Source organism: Lathyrus oleraceus, chromosome 2, assembly GCF_024323335.1.
Source record: "Lathyrus oleraceus cultivar Zhongwan6 chromosome 2, CAAS_Psat_ZW6_1.0, whole genome shotgun sequence".
In the NCBI taxonomy this organism is placed as follows: domain Eukaryota; kingdom Viridiplantae; phylum Streptophyta; class Magnoliopsida; order Fabales; family Fabaceae; genus Lathyrus; species Lathyrus oleraceus.
In genome coordinates this window covers 5,326,086-5,349,243 of record NC_066580.1, presented here as the reverse complement: position 1 = coordinate 5,349,243, position 23,158 = coordinate 5,326,086, and the positions used below count along the sequence as shown (strand labels likewise).

Below are 23,158 nucleotides of genomic sequence, written 5' to 3'. Positions count from 1 at the left end.
TTGTGTTGAGCGGTATTGTCTACCAGAACATCGATGTGTGGGAGGGGAAAGTCGTCTTTGGGACTTGCTTTATTCAGGTCTCGGTAATCTACGCACATTCGCACCTTACCATCCTTCTTTGGCACTGGCACCACATTAGCAACCCATTGAGGATAAGAAGTAACGGCTAGAAAATCGGCATTGAATTGTTTCATAACCTCGGCTTTGATTTTCTCAGACATTTCAGGACGCATGCGGCGAACCTTTTGCTTGACAGGACGACAGTCTTCCTTCATTGGCAGACGAGGCACTACTATGTCAGTATCCAACCCGGGCATGTCTTCATAGGACCAAGCAAAAATCTCTACGTAGTCACGTAACATCTGAATCAATCTTTCTTTGATACTGTTTTCCAATCCTGCTCCTATTCTGACTTCTTTTCTTTCCACTTCAGTACCTAGATTTACGACTTCGAGTGACTCTTCATGCGGCTGTATAGTCCTTTCCTCTTGCAGTAATAGTCTGGCAAGCTTTCCAGGGACTTCACAATCTTCCTCACTTCCATCTTCGGCTTGGTAGATTGGATTTTCAAAGTCATAATGAACAGTAGCGGAATTATTATCAATAGGATCCAGAGTGGATACGGATCTGCAATTCGTTACGTGAGTGTGTGTAAGAAAGCATAGCTTGTTTGAAAGACGACAGGAAAAATAAAGAGCGCAATATTTGAATGCGAAAAGGTCCATTGATTTATTGAATATGAATATGCTTATGAAATGACAAAACCCTTAACAAATTAGCTATTGTGCCCCGGGCATAGACACAATGCTTTAAGAAGTTCAATTGAAAAATTAAAATTTGCAATACTAAATGGACAATAACAATTACTCCTGACTAAAGGAGATCGGGATAGTGTCTTCAGCCTTCCAATTATTGAGTCCGTCGCCAATTGTTGGGAAGATCCAGCTATCCAGGTCGCAATCACTGTCAGCATCTTCTACAGCATTGATTTGATCTTTGACCACCTTCTCAGAGCTAAATCCCAGACCAGATTTATCAGACTTGTAGGGTATGTTGATCAGTTGACCCCAGCCAGTACAGCCACCATCTTCAACCACAGCTTGAGCGTCCTTCAGGGAAACCATGGCAGAAGGAGCTCGAATAACAAGGGGAGTTGGCTTAAGGACAGGACTAGGCGGAGGAACCACTTCAAATGACTGAGACGGAGTCTCGAAGAATTCACCATCCATCTCGACATATCTGAAGGTATGCACACTACTGACAATGTATTCTTCTTCCCCACACACAGTGACAATCTTTCCCTCTATTGGATATCTCAGCTTTTGATGGAGAGACGAAGCTACAGCACCTGCCCCATGAATCCAAGGGCGTCCCAGCAAGCAGGAATAGGCGGGGCGAATGTTCATTACATGAAAGGTAGTGTTGAAGACTTGAGGTCCTATCTTGATAGGGAGAACAACTTCACCGTGGACAACACTCTTTGCACCATCGTAAGCACGCACCACAATGTCACTAGGCTTCAATTCAACGCTCTTGTAGTCAAGTTTATCGAGCACGGCTTTCGGTAACACATTCAACGAAGAGCCATTATCGATCAACACATGAGACAAGGTGATCCCCTTACACTCAATGGAGATATGCAGAGCCTTGTTGTGGTTCTTTCCTGCTGGTGTCAGGTCAGCATTGGAAAAACCTAGGCCGTCGTCAACAGTCAGGTTAGCAACATAGTTTTCGAACTGATCGACGGAGATCTCCTGAGGTACATGGGCAGTCTTCAGGAATTTTATCAAGGCATTGGCATGAGATTCAGAAGATAGCAACAAGGATAACATCGAGATTTTGGAAGGGGTATGCCCCAACTGTTCTACAACATCAAAATCACTCTTGCGAATGATCTTCAGCACTTCTTCCATTTCTCGTTTGGCAACGTCTTCAGTAGTAGCTTCGGTCGGTGTCTCTGACTGAGAAGGGTTGACCGGTTCCTTTCCTCGGTTTTCGGGAACTGGAGGTGAGATCTCTGGAGAGAAGATCCTTCCGCTTCGAGTAACTTTACTAGTCCCAACAATGTCATTAGGATTAGCAGAATCACCAACTTGCTTTACGCCATGGATGTAAACATCACCGCCATAATTCCACAGAATAGCTTTGCTTGAGGAATACGGGATCGGGCCAGGTGCAGTAATGATCAGGGGAGCTACTCTGGGCTCGGCGATAATCTTCACAGGTACTCTGATAGCAGTAATCTTCACTGGAACTTTGGACCTTCCAATCACAGATATTTCTTCAACAGGGTTTTCCGTCTTAGAAACCCTTTCAAAGAGAATTGTACGATCGTCCATCAGTCGTTGAATACCATTCTTCAATTTCAAACAGTCCTCGGGCCAGAGTATGCAGAGGTTGCAATCTTCAGTACAACCTGGAAATAAACCAGCTTGCAATAAATTCTTCTTTATGATCGGGAGAGGAGATGTCAAGTCCGCTACAGTAGTAATGAGAGAATCGTCATCGAGAGCATTAACAGCCTTGTCATGATTAGGCATAGGAGCAGTGATGACATTAGGAGTCTCCGGAGGCTCGAACTCAATTTCCCCAGCGTCGATCATGTCCTGAATTTTATTCTTTAACAGCCAACAATCGTTTGTATCATGCCCGGGGCTATCGGAGTGATATGCACACCTGGCATTGGGATTGTAACGAGGCGAAGCAGTGTTGACATTTGCAGGAGGACCTCTGAGAGTGATCAATTTTACCTTCAGCATGCTTTGTAGTGCTTGTGCTAAAGTCATATTGAGCTTGGTAAACTGCCTTCTTGGTCTGTCTTGTCTTTGCTGGAAGTTTTGAGCTGGCGGGGCTGCGATCGTCACTGCTCCAATGGCATGGTCACCATTTTTCTTATTATGATTCTTTTGACCATACACAGCGTTCGATTCATTCTTCCCATGATAGGACTTCTTACTGCTTGTAGAAGTAGCTGCCGGTAACTTTCCACTTCGGATGCCGCTCTCCACCCGTTCACCTGTCAGTATAAGTTCAGTGAAACCTGATGAAGAACTCCCCAGTAGGTGGCTGTAGAATGGGCCAGTCAGGGTACCCATGAATAGGTCTACTAATTCTCGGTCAGTCATAGGGGGTTTGACCCTGCCAGCCAAATCTCTCCATTTCTGAGCATACTCTTTGAAGCTTTCTTTAGATCCCATAGCCATATTCTGCAACTGTAGTCGAGTAGGTGCTAATTCAGAATTGTACTGGTACTGCTTATAGAAAGCCGTTGCTAAATCAGTCCAGGTGCGGATGTCAGAGCTCTCGAGCTGATAATACCATTCCAACTGAGTGCCAGACAGACTTTCTTGGAAAAAATGGATCCACAGTTTCTTATCAGTGGTATGCGGCTGGATCTTTCTCACATAAGCCCTTAGATGCATCTGAGGACAAGACGCACCGTCGTACTTAGTGAAAGTGGGGATTTTGAATTTGCGAGGAATGGTCACATCGGAGACCAGACCCAAGCTTTCGAAATCCAGACCAGGTGTCTTCTGACCCTCCATGGCTAGCATGCGTTCCTCCAGCAATTTATACTTATCATCTCTTGGAGAGTATTGGTCATTCTCATACTCTTCATCATCATCCTCAGGGTTAGAGAAATCAGCATTCTCCTCCTCTGAATCATTCTCCGCCCCCTCTTCTGGACCATTCGGGATTCCAAATTTGATTCCCGTAGCCTGTCCTTTACGCCTTCTGCCCGGGTTAATGAAGCTCACAGCTTTCTTGTCCTTCTTCTTTTCGGCCAAAAGAGCCTTCAGTTCTTCCTGCCCCTTGGATAAGCTTAGCATCATCTCCTTGAATTGAGCATTCTGAGTCTGGAGATCTTTGACAGTCTGTTCGAGATCCATTTTTCTGTTTAAGAGGCAGACCGTGAGAATATGGTCCTTTGGAATACCTGTTATGCAATGTTATGTTATGCGATGCAATGCATGAAATGTTTTCAAGGACTTTTGGAATTTAACTTTGCGTAAATCACCAGCAAGGGAGAAATGTTTATTGCTAAATTTTTTTGATCAATGTTCATTACAAAAGGCATAATAATAAAATACAATGAAAGCTCAAGTCTCCCAAGGGCGACTTCTTTTTGGGCGAAGATATGCATTGAGTCTTCGTTCCTCGTTAAGCTGACTGGTGAGCTCTAGTACTTTCTTCCTTTCTGCATTGAACTGAGCTTCGAAAGTATCTCTCTCCTCTCTCAACTGGGTCCAGGATCTTTTCAATTCCTCAACATCAGTAGGCATATCTGGATAAGGAATGATCTGGGAAGTACCTCCTTCGACCTCTGATTCAACAATCAATAGTCCGACTGCAAGATATGGCATGACAAGTTCGCGAGCTCTGGCGCGTACCCATCTGAGATAAGGCTCCATAGGAATAGAATTTTTCTTTCCTAAATTGCTTCTTTTCACCATGCCCCAAGCTCGTACAAACCTTTGGCGGAGACCTTGAGAGTCATTGTCATAGTCAAACACTATACCTTGAATAATCATTTCATGCGGACCATCCCTTCGAGCATACCCAAACTGACGTAGGGCTAAGGTAGGATTATAAGTAATACCTCCTCTTATCCCCATGAGGGGTACATTAGGGAATTCTCCACAACGGTCGATGATGATAACATTTTCTCTGAGGTTAGAACACCAACGGATGTCTAAATGGGAGAGTGCCATTATCCTTTGGGACCATTTCAGATTTTGATCATTCTTCAAGATTGATTGAGGAAGGTGCGAAATAAACCACCTAGACAACAAAGGTACGCAGCACATGAGAGTCCCTTGCTTCTTCATAGTACGAGTGTGAAGGGAATGCAAGATGTCTCCAAGCGAGGTAGGCACAGGGTTATGAGTGAGGAATATCTGAATAGCATTCATGTCTATGAATTGGTCCGGATTAGGGAATAGCACCAAACCATAGATTAGCAATGCTAGAACATCTTCAAAAGCATGGACATTCATAACTTTTAGGAATTCTCGGGCCTTACTTATCAGAAATTTGGCAAGAAAACCTTTCATTCCACTTCTCGTTACCCAATTTGTCTCAATGTCAGGCTTTGTCATATGTAAAGCTGCGGCAACTTCTTCAGACTTCGGAATCTTTTCCAGACCACTGAAAGGTATTTGATCAAGGATAGGTATCCCAAGCAGCTGGGAGAATTCTTCTAATGTGGGTACCAACTGATAGTCTGGGAAAGTGAAGCAATGATGTTTAGGATCGAAGAACTGGAATAGAACTCTCATCATATCTTCTTTGAAACCAGTGGTAGCTAAGTTGAGAAGATGACCATGTTTCTTGTTGAACTGAGCATGATCGGGGAGTTCTGACACCAAATCCTTGAGTTGAGGAGAGATTGCTACAAGATTGATCCGGATAGTCTTCCTGGAAGCCATAACCTGCTCACCTGTGCAAAGCTAAATTCCTAAGTCCTTGAAATGGTTAGTATGATGTCATGATGTTATGATGTTATGTAAGCGCAAGCATGTCACACAACAATTATTCCTAGGTTTTAAGGCTTGCATGAGTTCCATAGGTGAATACCCTCCCCACTGAAGTTTGGTTGGTTCAACCTGTCCTAGAATAGTAACCGGGTTCTAGAAGGATCTCAGATCATCGACCTTTCTTTAAGTCCACTTCAGTGCAACGCCAAGTGGTTGACCGAAGCTTCCCTAAAGTCCAATCTCAAAGAGTGTAGTATCGAGTATCAACCAACCTCAGTCGGAACCGAAGCCAGTTATCTCACTACTTTCTAATGGCTAGGATGAGTCAATTAGGGTTCTAAAGGTCTGGTTAATGCTTTGATGACACCACGCGGAAGCCAAATTATTCCTCAAGTAACATGAGGAACATCAGGACAACCAAAGTGTCACATTAACCGTAGCTATCATTTTAACCATTCCAGTATACGCCGGATAGTCGCGATGATCTATTGCTACTTACCTAAGGTACACTAGATCCGGGTGTAGGATCTTTCACTTAGACAATCCCTTAAACGAAGGAACAATTTAAAACATAAATGATTTTTTTTTTTTTTTAAGATGGACCTCTCTCTTTAGATCCCCAGCAGAGTCGCCAGTTCTGTCATACGGTGAACTGGACTTTATTGGATTTTTAATCGCAATGTCGTGGTTAGCAAGAGTCGCCACCGACTTTTCTTTTATCCCATAAGGAAAGGTGGAAAAGAACAGGAAAGACCTTAATTTTAAATTCTTAGGTTCGGGAGGTACTTTATACAAAGGGAAGGTATTAGCACCCTTTGTATCCATGGTTATCCATGGGCTCTTAATTGCTCAATCATTTATGTTTTCTAGTTTGAAAAAGGTGGTTGAGAAATGTGTGAAAAATGTTTTGAAAATGAGAATTTAACTTTGTAATGACTCTTGCATGAATGTATACAAAGTGGTTATCTCGTATAGTTTTTGAAAGTAGTTTAGAAAAATATAACTCGGCAATGATCCTAGTACGGATGTATGCTAAGTGATGATTTTCCAAAAGATGTTTGAAAGGTGTGAGGTGTGAAAAGTATTTTTTTGTTATGAATGAGCAATTAAGGTTATACCTGTCCGAGGTCTTTCCAGGCATTTCCTATCCTTATGAGGGTAAAACTGTCCTGACTATTGAGAAGTAAGTAGTTTTATCCTTGGGATGTAGAAGGGTCATCGTAGGGTCATTGATAGGTCATTGAAGGCAACAGTAGTGAGGATACCTTAGCATTCGAAGGGACGATCATCATTTAACCGTAGGCTACACCGAAGGGTCATCGAGGGACAAAATCGTATTTTCGAAGGCAACATCCGAGGGACTATGATGATTTAACCGAAGGGTCTTTGCTAAGGATATCCCCATATTCGTGGGACATGACCGTATTACGTAGTCGTGGGGTAATAAAGAGAGGTCCGATATCATTTATTTAAAGTCCGGATTTTAACAATTAATTAAATAGCCGTAATCAGTTAGGTAATTAGGTCCACAGGAAATCAATGAAATCAATACATTAAAAATCAAGCTTGGTGATTCAAGATGAATCTCCATATTAAACTTAGGTCATCCAAAAGCCATCTCCTCAAGAATGTCCACACCTAAAGCGGCATGCCTAGCCGGTTATTTCTTTGGAAGTATGCTAGCCTTTACATCATGCAACACACGGATTAGAGCATTGAGGCAAAATACAATTGGAAATTGCCCCATAAAATAAATATAACAGTCAGAAATTTAAGCCAAATAATGCAGAATCATGATTAGATGAACATAAAATGGACAACAAAGAGACAAAACAGCCACTGTCCCGTTCGCCTCTGCTTCGCCTAGCGAAGGCTCAGCGAAGGCTCGCTGCAGGCTCGCCTAGCGATGAGCTAGCGAGCGACCACGGGTTTGGAATTTGAGAACAGTATGACCTCAACCTGCGGCATGGCTTATGGCATCCAACACATAATTACATGGTTCAGCATTCACAATATTCAGGCACACTTAAATTCACATGCAAAACTTCAAATATGTTTATGAATTCAATTATAATATCATCCACAAGTTAAGAACACGAAGCGGTACCACATGCCAAATGAGAACACAAAGCGATATCACATGCAGATTAAGAACCTAAAGAGGTACCACATGCAAAATAAGAACATAAAGTGATAATCACATGCAGATTAAGAACCTAAAGCGGTACCACATGCAAAATAAGAACATAAAGCGATATCACATGCAAATTAAGAAAATAAAGTGATAATAGTGATGCAAACATGTTTGCAATCGAATTGCAACCTTGAATTGGCGAGCCGGATTGAGTTGGGCGGCGGTAGCTTCGGAGCGGGTGAGCAGCCTTCAGGGTTTCCGTCTTCCGAATTCTCTGGATCAGCAGGGTTTCAGTGTTTCTCCCTCTGGGTCTGTGTGTGTGTTCGTCCGTCCGTGTTCGTCCGTTTCTGTCTGTCCTTTTTCGTGGCAGAGGAGCTGGTATTTATAGTAGTAGTGGTGGTGACCTAATGGGCTTAAAATGAGGTCCAAAACTTCAAATTTTCGCAAGCTTCGCTAGGCGAAGGAATTGCTCGCCTAGCGAGCAAGCTAGGTCTGGGCTTTTTCTGGACCTGATGCTTCGCTGGGCGAGTGGCATGCTGAGATATTCGCTAGGCGAAGGAATTTCTCGCCTAGCGAGCAAGCTATTTTGGGCCACTTTGGATTAGGCCTGTTGTGAGCTGGGCTTTTGTCCATTTAATATTAGTGCCTTGCAGATCAAGTCAGAGGGTCTTGGAAAATGCTTTGTAATATCAACGGGCAAATTTTGGGGTATGACAATTGCGATCAACTATGTCGCATATGGAGGTAGCCATGGATCTTTGGGAAGACATTAAGGAGCGGTTTTCCATTGTTAATGGACCACGTATTCAACAGCTCAAAGCAGAGCTCGTTGAATGCAAACAAAAAGGACTGACCATTGTGACATATTATGGGAAACTGAAGAAGTTGTGGGAAGAATTAGCGAATTACGATCAGATCCCGGCATGCAAGTGTGGGCGTTGCAAGTGCAATCTAAGCTCTGTGTTGCAAAAGAAACGCGAAGAAGAGAAAATCCATCAATTCCTCATGGGATTAGATGACGCTCTCTATGGAACAGTACGGTCCAATCTTCTCGCTCAGGATCCTCTGCCTACATTGAACAAAGTTTATGCGACATTAATTCAGGAGGAACGATTGCGCACTGTGACCCGTACGGCCGAAGATCGTGGTGAGGTCATGGCGTTTGCAGTGCAGTCCAACTTCAAACGCAAAGAAAAAGAAGGAATGTGCAGTCATTGCAATCGAACGGGCCATGATTCAGATGGTTGTTTTCAGGTAATAGGATATCCTGATTGGTGGGGAGATCGACAACGCGGACAGTTGAAAGGAACCGGGCGTGGGAAACCAGAACAATATAACGTTGTTTCTAACAACAAAAAACGTGGAGGAGTTGTTAAGGCTCATGTAGCACAAGCAAAACCATCTAAAGAAGAGGTTGCTTCTGAAACGTCAAGTTCCGATATTTGTAATCCAAGAAATATTACTAGTGATCAATGGCAAACATTGGTCAGCCTTTTGAACAATGTAAAGCTAGGTGCAACCGAGAAGCTAAGTGGTAAGTGTTCCTTGTTGCCATGGATTATTGATACAGGTGCATCAAATCATATGACCGGTCAACTGGAATGCTTAACCAATGTGCACAATATTTTTGAGTGCTCTGTTGGACTACCAAACGGTGAAGAGACAATGGCGACAAAGGAAGGAATTGTGATGCTCAATGAAAGAATAAGATTAACTAATGTCTTATATGTGCCTAGTCTACACTGCAATCTTATCTCAGTATCGCAGCTGCTAAAAGATTCTAACTACACTGTTAAATTTACTGATAAGTTTTGTCTTATACAGGACCCCACTTTGAGGACGCCGATTGGAGCGGGTGAACAAAGAGAGGGGCTATATTATCTTAAAGAGATGGTCAAAGCAGCTGCAGTGAAAACAAATAAGGAAATTCCTTTGGACCTGTTACATCGCAGACTAGGACACGCATCTTTGAAGGCTCTGCAAATGTTTCCGAATGTTAGTTCTAATAGAAACAATTATCTATGTACCCAATCATGTGAAATATGTCTTAGAGCAAAACAGTCTCGAGATACTTTTCCAATTAGTGAAAATAAAGCAACTTCTGCATTTCATTTAATCCATTGTGATTTATGGGGGCCTTATCGCAACCCAACATTTTGTGGCGCTAGATATTTTTTAACCATTGTTGATGACTACTCGAGAGCGGTGTGGATTTATCTCATTGTTGAGAAAACAGAAGTCTCTAAATATCTTTGTCAATTCTTTGCAATGGTTGAACGACAATTCAATAAACAAGTAAAGATTGTTCGTAGTGATAATGGGACCGAATTTACTTGCATGAAAACATATTTTCGTGACAATGGTATAATTCACGAAGCTTCATGTGTTGGGACACCACAACAAAATGGAAGAGTGGAGCGGAAGCATAGACATATTCTCAATGTTGCCCGTGCCTTGCGCTTTCAAGCTCAATTTCCAATTCAATTTTGGGGTGAATGTGCTCTTGTTGCGTGTTATTTGATCAATCACACTCCTACAAGGAACTTGGATGGTAAGACTCCCTTTGAACTCTTGTATGATAAACGTCCCTCTCTTGAGCACCTCCGTGTCATTGGTTGCCTAGCTTACGCGCATAATCAACATCATAAGGGTGATAAATTTGCTGCTAGAAGTCGAAAATGTGTATTTGTGGGCTATCCATATGGCACCAAGGGATGGCGTATGTATGATTTAGAGCTGGGCGTTTTCTTTAACTCAAGAGATGTGGTTTTCTGTGAAAATGAATTTCCTTTTGCTGCCGAAATTTCGTCTAAAAATGATCACATCTTGCCCGGTGCATCTTTCAGTAATGCTATTGAAGACGATTTTTTCCAGCTTGTTCCTACTATACCTGCTGTCCCCTCAACTCCAGCAATTGAAACTGCAACATTACTTGATAAAGATGTGTCAAGTGTCACGCCACCTGTTTCAATTGAATCTCCTGCTGCATCTTCTTCATTTGACTCCCAAAATATGTCATCATTTGTTGAAACCAGTGAGGAACCACAGACTGCAGACACTATCGAAAATTTGGGACGTGGTCATCGTATCAAATTGCCTTCTACCAAGCTGCAAGACTTTGTGACCAATACCATCACTAAGATATGCCCCTCAAATTGTTCTACTGCTTCGTCACGTCCCTCAGGTACACCTTATCCTTTAGCCAAGTATGTAAATTATGCTAACTTTTCACCACGACACAGGAAATTTTTAGCCGCTGTTTCTGCAGCTACAGAACCTCAAAACTTTGCTGAAGCCGTCAAAAATATTCGATGGCGAGATGCCATGAAGCTGGAAATTGAAGCTCTTGAAAATAATGGCACTTGGACAGTAGAAACGCTTCCTCCAAACAAAAAGGCTATTGGTAGCAAATGGGTGTATCGGATTAAATATCATTCAGATGGAACTATCGAGCGTTATAAGGCAAGACTTGTTATTATGGGGAACAACCAAGTTAAGGGGCTGGATTATCATGAAACCTTTGCACCAGTGGTGAAAATGGTAACTGTGAGAACATTTCTCGCTGTTGCGGCTGCCAAGCGCTGGGAACTTCACCAAATGGATGTTCACAATGCTTTTTTACACGGTGAGCTTGATGAAGAAGTATATATGAAATTACCTCCCGGTTTCAAGACCTCTACACCAAATCAAGTATGCCGCTTGCACAAATCTTTATATGGATTGAAACAGGCACCTCGATGTTGGTTTTATACTTAACTATCACTAGACCAGAACTTTCTTACTCTGTTCATATGTTGGCTCAATTTATGCAAAAACCTTTAGAAGAGCACTGGAACGCAGCTCTCCGTGTCGTCCGTTATCTCAAGGGAAATCCTGGCCAAGGTATTCTTCTCCAAGCTGATTGTGATCTTCAAATTTATGCCTGGTGTGACTCGGATTGGGCAGGATGTCCTTTGACTAGGCGCTCTCTCACTGGATGGATTGTTTTCCTTGGGAATTCTCCTATCTCTTGGAAAACCAAGAAACAACATGTTGTCTCACGTTCCTCGGCTGAGGCGGAATATCGTTCCATCGCTACTACCACATGTGAGCTCAAATGGTTGAAAGCACTTTTGCTCTCTCTCGGTGTCCCCCAATCTCGCCCCGTGAAGATATATTGTGACAGTCAATCAGCATTACATATAGCTGCCAATCCAGTCTTCCATGAGCGCACAAAACACATCGAAGTTGATTGTCACTTCTTACGTGATGAGCTTCTCAAAGGCAACATTTCAACTCACCATGTGTCCACTAATATTCAACTAGCTGATATATTTACTAAAGCATTGGGAAAACAACAGTTTGATTATTTTCTAAACAAGTTGGGCATCCACAATCTGCATGCTCCAACTTGAGGGGAGGTTTTAGGTAATTGATATCTTGCTGTTAATTGCCAATAACATCATGAAGATATTCAATTATGTACCAGCTGTACATATATTCAATTTAGTATCTATAGCATCAATGTCCTTTAATATTAGGAAACTAATTTTGGAATGATTAGCTATTTCCATTCAATCTTGTAATTGTATATATAGCATATGAGGACTCAATGAAATATATGATATTTTCCATCTCAGAACAATTCTGTTATATGCTGATATATTATGTTTATTTAAGGTGTTTTCCAAGTAGGAGAACCCGTAAGAAAAATCGGCACAAAAATAGCAAAGAACGGAGAAAATGGGCAAAATTTGCACTCATGGCGTTGGTCATGACGTGGCAGTCATGACGACACCTAAACACAAAGAAAAGTAAAAAATGGCGCAGTTCAGCACTCATGGTGTTCGTCGGACCTTGAAGGTCGCGTTCTACCAGTTTTGCACTCATGACGTTCGTCACGAGGCCATGGCACCCGCCATGGACTTTGAGAACACAAAAATTGCAACTACCAAATTCAATCCTCTCCCACTTCAACAGAAAAATCTCTCACTCCTCTTACACGATTTTAATCTTTTTTCAGTAATTCCCAGTACTATATATGGTCATAAAATCTAAGTTTTCATTATCCAAATTATTGAAGTTTTAGAGCATTTTGTTTTTAGGTAAAAATTCTATTATTGCAAAAGCTGCAGTTTCTCACATTGAGGGACTGCTGCATCTTAGAATTAGAAGTTTTTTTTGTATGTGCTTGGATCAACATTTCAACAATCTTGCTAGAATTTCAAATTTAATTTTGGAATTCATTTTTATTTAGCTTTTATTTTCAGGTTCTGTTTTATTTACATGCTTTAGTTTTTTGCTTTAATTACTTCAGTCTTTATTATTTCTATTTTTATCGTTTTTATTACATTGCAGCTTTTGATTTTCAGTATTAATTATTTTTCATTGTTTCTGCTACGTAGTTTTCAATTTTAGTTCGGATATCATATGATTCCCTGCATTGATCTATTTTAAACACTTACATCAATTTCAATTGTCACTTTTCTTATTGGTTTTATTTATATGTGTATGTGTTTAGTTACTTTTATATATATATATATATATATATATATATATATATATATATATATATATATATATATAAATCCTTAATAAAGTTATCCTAGCTGGCACCTACTGGTCGATCAAGAAAATAAAGTTTATTGGGCCATTAAGACCCTAAACATGAATTATGAAGCTGCCAGAGGGAACATGGTATTAGATATTCACGAGTTAGACGAACTAAGGTTAAACGCTTATGAAAATGTCCAAATTTACAAAGAGCGAACGAAAAGATGACATGATAAGCGTATTACTAAAAGAAAATTTTATATAAGAGAACTAGTACCCTTTTTAACTCTAGACTAAGATTGTTCCTAGGAAAACTTCGTTCCCGATGATCGGGACTATTTGAAGTAGTAAAGGTTATGCTGTCTAGAGCAGTCGAAATTTGAAGTATGTCAACTGGGCCGTTTATAGTAAACAGGAAAAGGCTCGAACATTATCATAGTGATGAACTGATAAAAAGTTATCCTAGCTGGAACCTGAGTGAGCCACCTACTAGTTCGCCCAAAGAATGAGTTTACCAAGTACGTCGAGCTAACGACGTAAAACAAAAGCTCTACGTGGGAGGCAACCCACAAATTTCTTTTTGTTTATCCAAATAAATAAACGGAGAAATTTAAAATTTATTAATTATTCACTAACTTTGTTCATGTGTTTTTATTTTTAGGTCCACTACATTCTCCTTAGTGAATTTTTTTCACTAACATTGTTTGAGAATGCAACACGAGGATAACATGAGGACCATTTCCAAGAATGATGCTCAGAGAAGGAATTACAAAGTCTTAGCTTAAAGGATCATATCACCTACCCGATATCATGACTTCTCATGCCTAGTAGCCTTATGACTCAAAGATGACGTCTGATACATGTTTAACCAGATAAGCTGGGATAAATTCTCAGTTATGAAACATCCAACTTACAAACACCCGACCTTGGAGTTCCTAAGCTCTTTTAGTTACCACCCTCACATAGGACTAGGATAAGCTATATGCTTAGCTACATTTAGAATTTTTAGACGAGACTACCGACTTAACCATAGAGAGTTAGCTCAACTCTTAGCATTTCAGCATGGCCCTCATGTTCACACTGAGGTACCCATCGATGATGACATGTAAGTTGAGTTATATTTTTTTCTAGGGTATGATCATAGAGGATTTTCCACCAGATTATGAGAGAATGAATGCCACCCTAATCCACAACCCAACCATTAGGTTTTTCCAGATGGTTGTAGCCCATACATTCTTTGGGAAAGTTGAGAATATTGGACCAGTCAGTAGAGAAGAATTATTCATTATGTTTAGTGTCTTTCAGTCTTGCCCTATAAATTCAGCTGCCTTCTTGCTTTCCAGATTAGATAGAGTTTCTAACCAGAAGATTGAGAACGTTTATGTAGGTGGTACATTTACCCATATAGCCTTAGCTTTATGCCTACGTAACCAAGTAGCTCACTTAACTCCTATGTGTAGATACAACTTGCTATATATACCACTTCCTGAATAAAGGTTTAGTGAGGCGTGAGGGACCTAACGAGTTCAAGATAGTAATTCTAAGTGAATTTGTTCACTAATTCACCCTTCAAAACCCTAAAAAACACAAGTGTGCACAATCGAGAAAACTGACATTACTTACTAGAGGATCAGAACAAGACTCCAACCCCACCCGAGACTCTTCCCGCTCCTGAATATCACCCTACTCCTTCATCAGATGTATCTTCATCATCCTCTTCTGCAAATCCTACTGAGAGGTGCAACATTGGCTATGAGCTCAACACATTACGAAGAGAAGTTATCTCTCTCCGTCATGCCATTCAAGATCAATCAGATAGATCAGCTGAGCAGATGGACCATCTATTCCAAGAAATACATTCCTTGAGGAGAGCATTGGGACATCAAGCCAGACATCATGACACATGAGTTGCAAAGTTGTTTAGTCTACCCTTCCTCCCGCTTAGATGGAAACATTGAGGCCAATGTTGATTTTAAGTGTAGGGGAAGAGAAGAAACATTTCCCGTTTTGTTTAAGTCTTGTTTTTTTTCACTGATTGTTTATCCATTTCACTTTGCTCTCATTAATTTTTAGTTTTTCAGTTATTTAATCCTTATTTAAAAAATATTTCCATTTCACCTGTCGAGCTATCGATGTTAAAAAAAGCGTTGTATGGGAGGTAACCCACTGAATTTTCATTTTTTATGCATTTCATTTGAAATTCTTATTATCTAACTTTGATTTTTCATATTTGCCAAAAGTTTTTGCATCACTAACCATGATGCAGTCCCAAAAAGAAATCTGAGAAGCCCAAAAGATCAAGCCCAACGCTAAAAAACACAAAAACAAGTGTAAAAGCGTTTATGCACTACATTACCCTCGCCACGGCCTACATGGCGCCCTCCATGTAGTTCAAATGGATAAAAACATGATTTTCCTTCGTGGCACTCGCCTCGACCCACATGGAGCCTGCCATGCAGTTGGAAATGGGGAAAATCAGTTTTTCAACCTTCAAACTTCCCATTTACTCCATTATTTCATCTTCTCAACCTCTAACTACCCCATTTACTCCTTCATAATTCTAATACAACAACTTACATTAAATTCTTCCACCTTCCCAAAAATCTATCATTATTCCTCCGCCTTTTCACCTTCCACTTCCATTTCTATTTAAAGCCAACCTTACCATCCCCATCTTCACCATATTCAAACTTATCAAACATTCATCCACACTAACTTTCTCTACATTTCTAACAATGGTTCAAGGAGGAAAAGTTAATTTTGATGGAGTAATCTTTTGGGAAGGCAGAGTTGGTCAGAGGAAAAAGAAGAAATATGAAGCTCTGCAGAACCAAAAATTCTCTCAACTAGGTATGCTAATGACTTTTGTCTGTGTGATTTAGGATTATTTTATAGTGTCTATTGGATGCTAGACAAGGTAAGTTTAACACATTTTCTTGCACGTAGGACCCTACATATGTTAGACTGACCTTAGGATACCTTAGTTCTCTGATTTATAGCCCCTCTCCTAACACTGCTAGCACCTCATGCATGGTTAGTTTTCGAATGTTTAATAATTAGTACCAATATAGTTTGAATCAGATTGTTGACTTGTTGCACTTCCCTCATGGGGAAGGTGTAGTTTGTGAAACACCGTTAGAAGCTTATTCATCGTAAGATATTAGTCCGTTATGGGAGGGATTAATAGGGAAAACTACTAATAATTTTGAGCGTAAACTCGCTTCTTTGATACATAACCCGACCATGCATTACTTTCTCCAATTGTTGGCATGCACTATTTTTGGTTGGGAAAATTCCAGCAAAGTCAATGCCAGGGATTTCTTTTACTTATTTGTTGCATTCGCACCTAAGTAAGTTAACCCAACCTCATTCATGTGGCCCATATGCACACGGTTGGCATCGCTAAGAGAGGGCCCATTTATTTTGGAAGATTAATAACCTCCATAGCTTGTGCCATAGGGCTCACCGCACTAGAGCCTCTCCCACCATGATCCCTTAATCTCACTGCCGTTAGACATATGCACCTTATAATAATCAAATGTGACAGGAGATTTGATTTAATGATTAATAATGATGTTGTTCCAAATATTATTTTACCATGCCCTAACTGCACCGATGTGTAAAACGGGGATAATTGGTTCTATGACCTGGATGCCAATCCTGGAGTTGAGTCGGTGCCCATGGACATTCCTGCAAATGTCACTACTGGTAGTGACACCGATGATGAGTATGATCGGAGAGAGCATATCTCTCACGTCCGTAACTCACCCCCTCCTCGTTCTTCACATGGTCATATTCCACCTGCACACACTGCACCCGAATTTTCTAACACTTTTGTAGGTACTTCCTTCGGAAGCGGACAATATGAAGAGATGCTTTAAGAGTTGTGCAATCAAAGATCTTATGATGATGAATGTGATAGCCTATTTTACGCCATGTATCAACAACGACAAGAGATAATGGGCTACATGCAACATATGCAAGCATCACAAGCTCAAACGAATATTCATATGCAAGTGATATGAGAAAACTTTAACATTAACACATGACGAAAAACTTTAACATTATGCAAGAAAACCAAGTGGCCATGCTAGGGAACATGCGTACCATGCAAAATCAGCTTCAACAAATGTAGATATATCAAAATACCTGATGTCGAAGCATGAGTGGTTAGCAAAGATATGAACAACAAGAGCAGGATCAGAGAGGAGTTGGTCGTGGTGGCACACAATAGCATTTTTTACAGGTTATATATTTCCTTTTTCCACCTTTTATCAAAATATTGAGGATAATGTTTGGTTTAAGTGTGGGGGAAGAACTTTACTGCTTTCTAGTGAGATTCATCGTTTCTTTTAGTTTATTCCATGTTGTTAGGATTTTATATGTTTCTAGTTTAATTGTTATTTGTTGAGTCATTGCATGTGTTGTCGAGTCTTTATGCGTGGTTTTATGTTGTTTATTGATTCTCCCATTTTCCTGAGCCATACCAATTTTTTTTGTTGAAAATTTTGACTTAGAAATACAATGCATCTTTTGAAAGTTTTAGGCTACAAATGAAATTAAGGTTAGGTTATGGAGACTTGGGAAAACTCCACAAGATCAGTATCGTTCCAATACCTTAATCCTCCCAATTACGGAGACCGATTTGAGTACTTATTATGTTGTAGCCTTGAATTTTCACCCTTAGTAGTCCTTAAGTAGTTTATTTAGCAATCAACACCATCCTAAGCACACACCATGTAGGAAGCTGATGCAAATAAGTGAATGATCTCATGCTTAAAAAGAAGGAAAAAGAAGAAAAATGAATAAAAAGGAGCGTTCCTTCTAAGTTATGTAATCCTCACCCGGTCACTTAGCCCAACTGTGCAAATTCTTTCGTTTGTTGACACTTAAGCCATTATGCAAGAAAAAGAAAAAATATAATGATATGAGATCATAGTCAATAGCAGGCTATCCTGCTATGATTGTGTAAGAATAATAGGCTTAATGTAATTGCACTAAAATGAAAGAGGACGAAAAGGGGATGAGTGGGTTAGGCTTAAGCATGATGGCATGATTCAGATTGGTTTGTATAAGGGGAGGCTTATGACCGCACAATTGCAGAATTGTGTTCTTACGATATCCTTAGTGTGCAAGCTAGTACCTATCAATACAAATCTTAGGCGAAGTGGAGTTTGTAGCCTAGAATGAGTATCCATATGCTATTGTTTTTCATGAGTCTTGATATTATCTGCTGCAAAATTTTCAAAGTCTTTTTCATATGTATAACAGTTTTCTTAAGGACAAGCAAATGTTTAAGTATGAGGGAGTTTTATAACACTAAAATACATAGTTCATTTTGACTCGATTTGCATATGCTTTAGTGTCATTGTACCATATTTTGTAGTGTTATGCTGTAGTTTATGTATGTTTCAGGTACTTTACAGGTGGAAGTCAATGCATGAAGAAACTGGATGAAAATGACGCAAAACAGAGAAAATATTGCAAAATACACTGGTGGCAACCTCCATGGTGCATGCCATGGTACTAGCCATGACTAGGCAGTCATGGGGTCCAACAGAGAGAGAAAGGAGCAAAGAGATAGAGTTAAGGACCCATGGCGCCCGCCAAAGAGGCCATGGCATCCTCCATGCAATGCCATCCAGTCACGATCTTGAAATTACACCTGTGGCAACCACCATAGTGCATGTCGGCCGCCATGAACTTTGTTTTCTGAAAAACAGCAACGGAAAATGGCCCAGTCTTCCCCCATTCCACCATATTTTTCTCCCACGAGTTCCACACATTTTGACCTCACATTATGCACTTGTAACACTATAAATAGGTAGTTTTATTAGATTTGTAGCAAGGAAATCTTATGCAAGTTCAGAGTTTTAGTTTTAAGTAGAGATTCACCATTGTAAAGTAATAACTTTCTCACATCGAGAAACTACTACACCTTAGTATTTTTAGGCTTTTGTTATATGCTTGGATCAAACAATGTTGTCATCATTTGAGGTTTAATTCAATTTATTTACAACTTTACGTTTCAGGTTTCTTTAATTTACAATTGCTTTACTTTTCAGCTTTTACTTTAAGTCTTTTACAATTCCTGTCTTACCATTTTATTTCCATTGTTATTGCTCTGGGTTCTTATTTTACTCCTTTAATTCATATGCAACCCTTACTATCATTTGTTTTAAAGTATTTATCATGTATCTATTTGAGTTGAACATTTATAATTGCATGTTTATTTCTGTAACCATGTCCGGAAAAACTTATAGAGTCCAAATGTGAGGACCGTCGTTCCGATGCGACTCGGTAAATTAGTTTGGCGTATAATTTCAGTATTTATTTGTTTTTCTGGTTCGAATTTTTAGTTTTAAAATCAAAAAGGTTTTGCACGAAAGCAAAAACACTCAAGCACTGGTCAACAGTGCGACAGTGTGAGACTCATGTCCGAACGTAAAAATTGGATTTAATTTTTAAAAACAGTAACAAAACTTTAGTGATTAATTAGGATTTATTGGTTTTCAAAAATTGTTTCCAAATTGTAACTTAGTGAGCGACAACAAAGCATTTACGGTTTCGAAACATAACACGGGTTGCGCGAAAGTGAGCAGTATTTTTAAGTTGATATTTTATCCCGGAAAATATTTTAAGAATCAAAATAAACGCCAAGAATTTATTGAGTCCTAGAGGTGCGACTAAAATTACATCCCAGACTCGCTTTTATCATTATTCTCACTAGCCAACCTTTATTTCTTGTTTTAAATTTCCTTCTCACAAAAAAAGAAATTTGTTTTAGCCTTAGATTTACATAGCAATAATAAATAGCGGTAAAATTGACGATAGCTCCTAGTGGGTTCGACAACCTTATATATTACTCTGATACGATCCATGCACTTGCGGAAAGTGTCCATCACATCAGAAAGCATATCATCTACTTTATAACACAAGAATGACTATAGACACTGTAAATGGTGACACTTTAATGGATAAACCCTTCAATGAAACTTACCATCTTACTGAGAACATGGCCCAGAACCACTATCAATGGGGAAACCGATGTGCTCAAGTAGAGAAAACTCCACAAAATGGAGGCATGTTTGAAGTAAATGGCCTAGACCACGTGAGTGCTAAGGTCGATGCCCTCACTCAAAAGATCAACAACTTAACCATTACCCCTCCAATTATTATAGATGTCGTAACTCCAAACAGTGAGATTTATGGAATCCAAGGACATATCGCTACTGATTGTCAGCTTTTGACAGAGACAGTGCCAAACCAAGTTAACTATGCCCAAGAAAATACCTATTCAAACACTTATAATCCTGGATGGAGAAACCATCCAAACTTTTCCTACAAAAACAACAACGCTTGGTTTTCTCCCATCCCACCACAACCAACACCTCTAAATTTCTAGAAGGGAGCTACCACTGCTCCCTTTGCTCCTAGAAAATCAAATTTGGAACTAATGATGGATAACTTCATTGCAACTCAAACTCAGCAAAATAAAGAATTTATGAACCAATTATTCACACAAATGAGTTGGTGAAACAATTGGCGAACAAGGTTGATGTCGCGGCCACACATAACAAGATGCTTACGACACAAATTTCTCAAGTAATCCAGCAACAAGCAACCACTGTTGCCTCTGCTAGCACATTTCCAGGCCAACTTTAACCAACCCCATAAAGGACATGCTAACGCCATCACACTACGAAATGGGAAGGAACTAGATGGATCTCTTCACCCAAGAGTTTCAAACTATGCGATGTATAGGAAAGTTGAGAGTGTAACACCCTTCTAAAATACCCCAAATTATTTAATTAAAATAACAATATGTCAATCAGAGTAATATGCAATCAAGGGTGTCACACAGTTACTTCACACCAATCACCAATATAATGGTCATGCTCTTTTATTAAATCAAAACATAAGCATTTGCATAAGACGCAGCGGATAGAAATCTCATCAATCATGTAAAACATTACATGTAAAATGGTTCATAATCAACAATAAAACATTTGAAACGAGTTAAAACACCCCATCCCGATGTTACATCTATCAGAGCACGACCCACTAAGGAGACTACACTAGACTCCAAGCATTAGCTTCTACTCAACTCATTGCTCGTTACCTGAAAAATAGTTGTAAGGGTGAGTTCCTCAATCGATATAACAAGCATTATAAAACATCATGTAATGCTAAGTAAATAACACGTTTCATCACCCAAATCAGATTACACATTCAGTAACAGCAATGTCAACTCAATCATACTCAACATCAACACAACACACAACACATAACACGTGTATAATACTGGAATACATCCATTCATATTATACGCCATATATCAATTATGCAATGAGACTCCATGCATGCGGTACCGACTCTTTATGAACATATAGTTCACCTCACCGTCCAAATCCAGGCACGGCTACCAAGCCCACTAGTCCCACTCATTTGAGACCTAGTGACTCACTCACTAATTCCTCACCATGGGAATTAGCTACCACCCCAAATGGGCCATGCTATGCACGCTATTCACCTAGCATGCTAACATCAACAACAGTCTAAAATGACTAACTCACTAATTCTTCACCGTGGGAATTAGCTACCACCCTAAAGGCCACAATATGCATGCTAATCATCTAGCAATGCAACATCAACAACAAATCCACAATGGACATATGCTCACACTCTAAGCCATACAACAGTCCATTCACAATTGCATACTTACCATGTATATTCACAACATTATGCGTACTATCAACATCATCAACACATGTATCAAAACATCATATCATGTCAAATAATTAACCACAGTATTAGCACACTCTACTAATACCTATACTGCTCAAATAGCGGGAATTAATCCCTATCACATCATACGCTACCATAGGCCAAACATCAATTATGTGCACAACATTAAAATGTCAATTTTCTCACTTTTCAACAGTGTTAACCGGTTAACGCCCTGGGTTAACCGGTTAACGCAGGACAGAACACGCTTTCTGGCAAAACTCAACAGTGTTAACCGGTTAACGCCCTGGGTTAACCGGTTAACGCAGGCAAAACAGCACTAATTTCACAATTCGCAACAGTGTTAACCGGTTAACGCCCTGGGTTAACCGGTTAACGCAGACAAAACAGCAGTTCCTGCGCTAACACAAAGCAGAATGCAGAATTCTCCGTATTTTCCGCCGTTGGAGGACTTCCGGACCTCCGATTCCAATTCCGTAAAAACTATACGTTAGGGAAATTACAACACACTCAATTACAGGTTCAATTTCAGTTTTTACACAACATATCCATCACAATTTTCAGCATTCGACAATCCCAATTAGGGTCAATTCAACGGTTTATCACTACCCATTACATGCTAACCCATAATACCCATTAAACGACGATAACCCCCCTTACCTGAGTTAATCCGGAAATCTCTAAGCTCCAAGCTCTTCTCTTCTCCAATCTTCTTCCTCTTGCTCTGCCTCTTTGCCCTTTCTCCTCTTTCTCAATCGCTTCTCTGTTTCACGTGAAAACCTTTTCTTTACCAAAATGGGCTCTTTTTCTTTATTTCACACTTATATATTTTCCAATTTATTTTATTATCCCAATAAAATAATAATTCAATAATTCCAAAATAATAATAATAATAATCTGTCATACCCCAAAATTTGCCCATTAATATTTCAAGACATTTTGCAAGGCATTCCGACTCATATATAACACTGATCTTGAAGAAACAAAGGCCCAGCTCACGGATGGCCCAATCCAGAAAATGGCCCAAACTGGCCTGTTCGCTACGCGCTCGCCTAGCGAAGCTGACAGACAACAAAAATTTCGGGCTTCATTCTGAGCCCATTAGGTCACCATTATCACTATAAATACCAGCACTTCAGTAAAAAAAAAAAAACAAAAAAAAAAACGAAAAACGAAAAAAAGAGAAAAAAAAAAGAAAAAAGAATTTTTTTTTAATTAATTAATTAATTAATTAATTAATTAATTAATTAAATAATTAAAATAAATA

The 23,158-nt window shown here is 39.8% G+C and overlaps 1 protein-coding gene across 1 annotated transcript in view; it reads left to right on the top strand.

The window, feature by feature from the left end:
* Positions 1 to 12,414, top strand: part of LOC127117539 (probable galactinol--sucrose galactosyltransferase 1) — a 42,112-nt gene extending 29,698 nt beyond the window's left edge. The window contains exon 14 of the mRNA XM_051047591.1: positions 12,271 to 12,414. Within this exon, the coding sequence (XP_050903548.1) occupies positions 12,271 to 12,285 (15 nt within the window). The 3' untranslated portion in view covers positions 12,286 to 12,414. The remainder of the gene's footprint in view (positions 1 to 12,270) is intronic.
* The last annotated feature ends 10,744 nt before the right edge of the window (positions 12,415 to 23,158 follow it).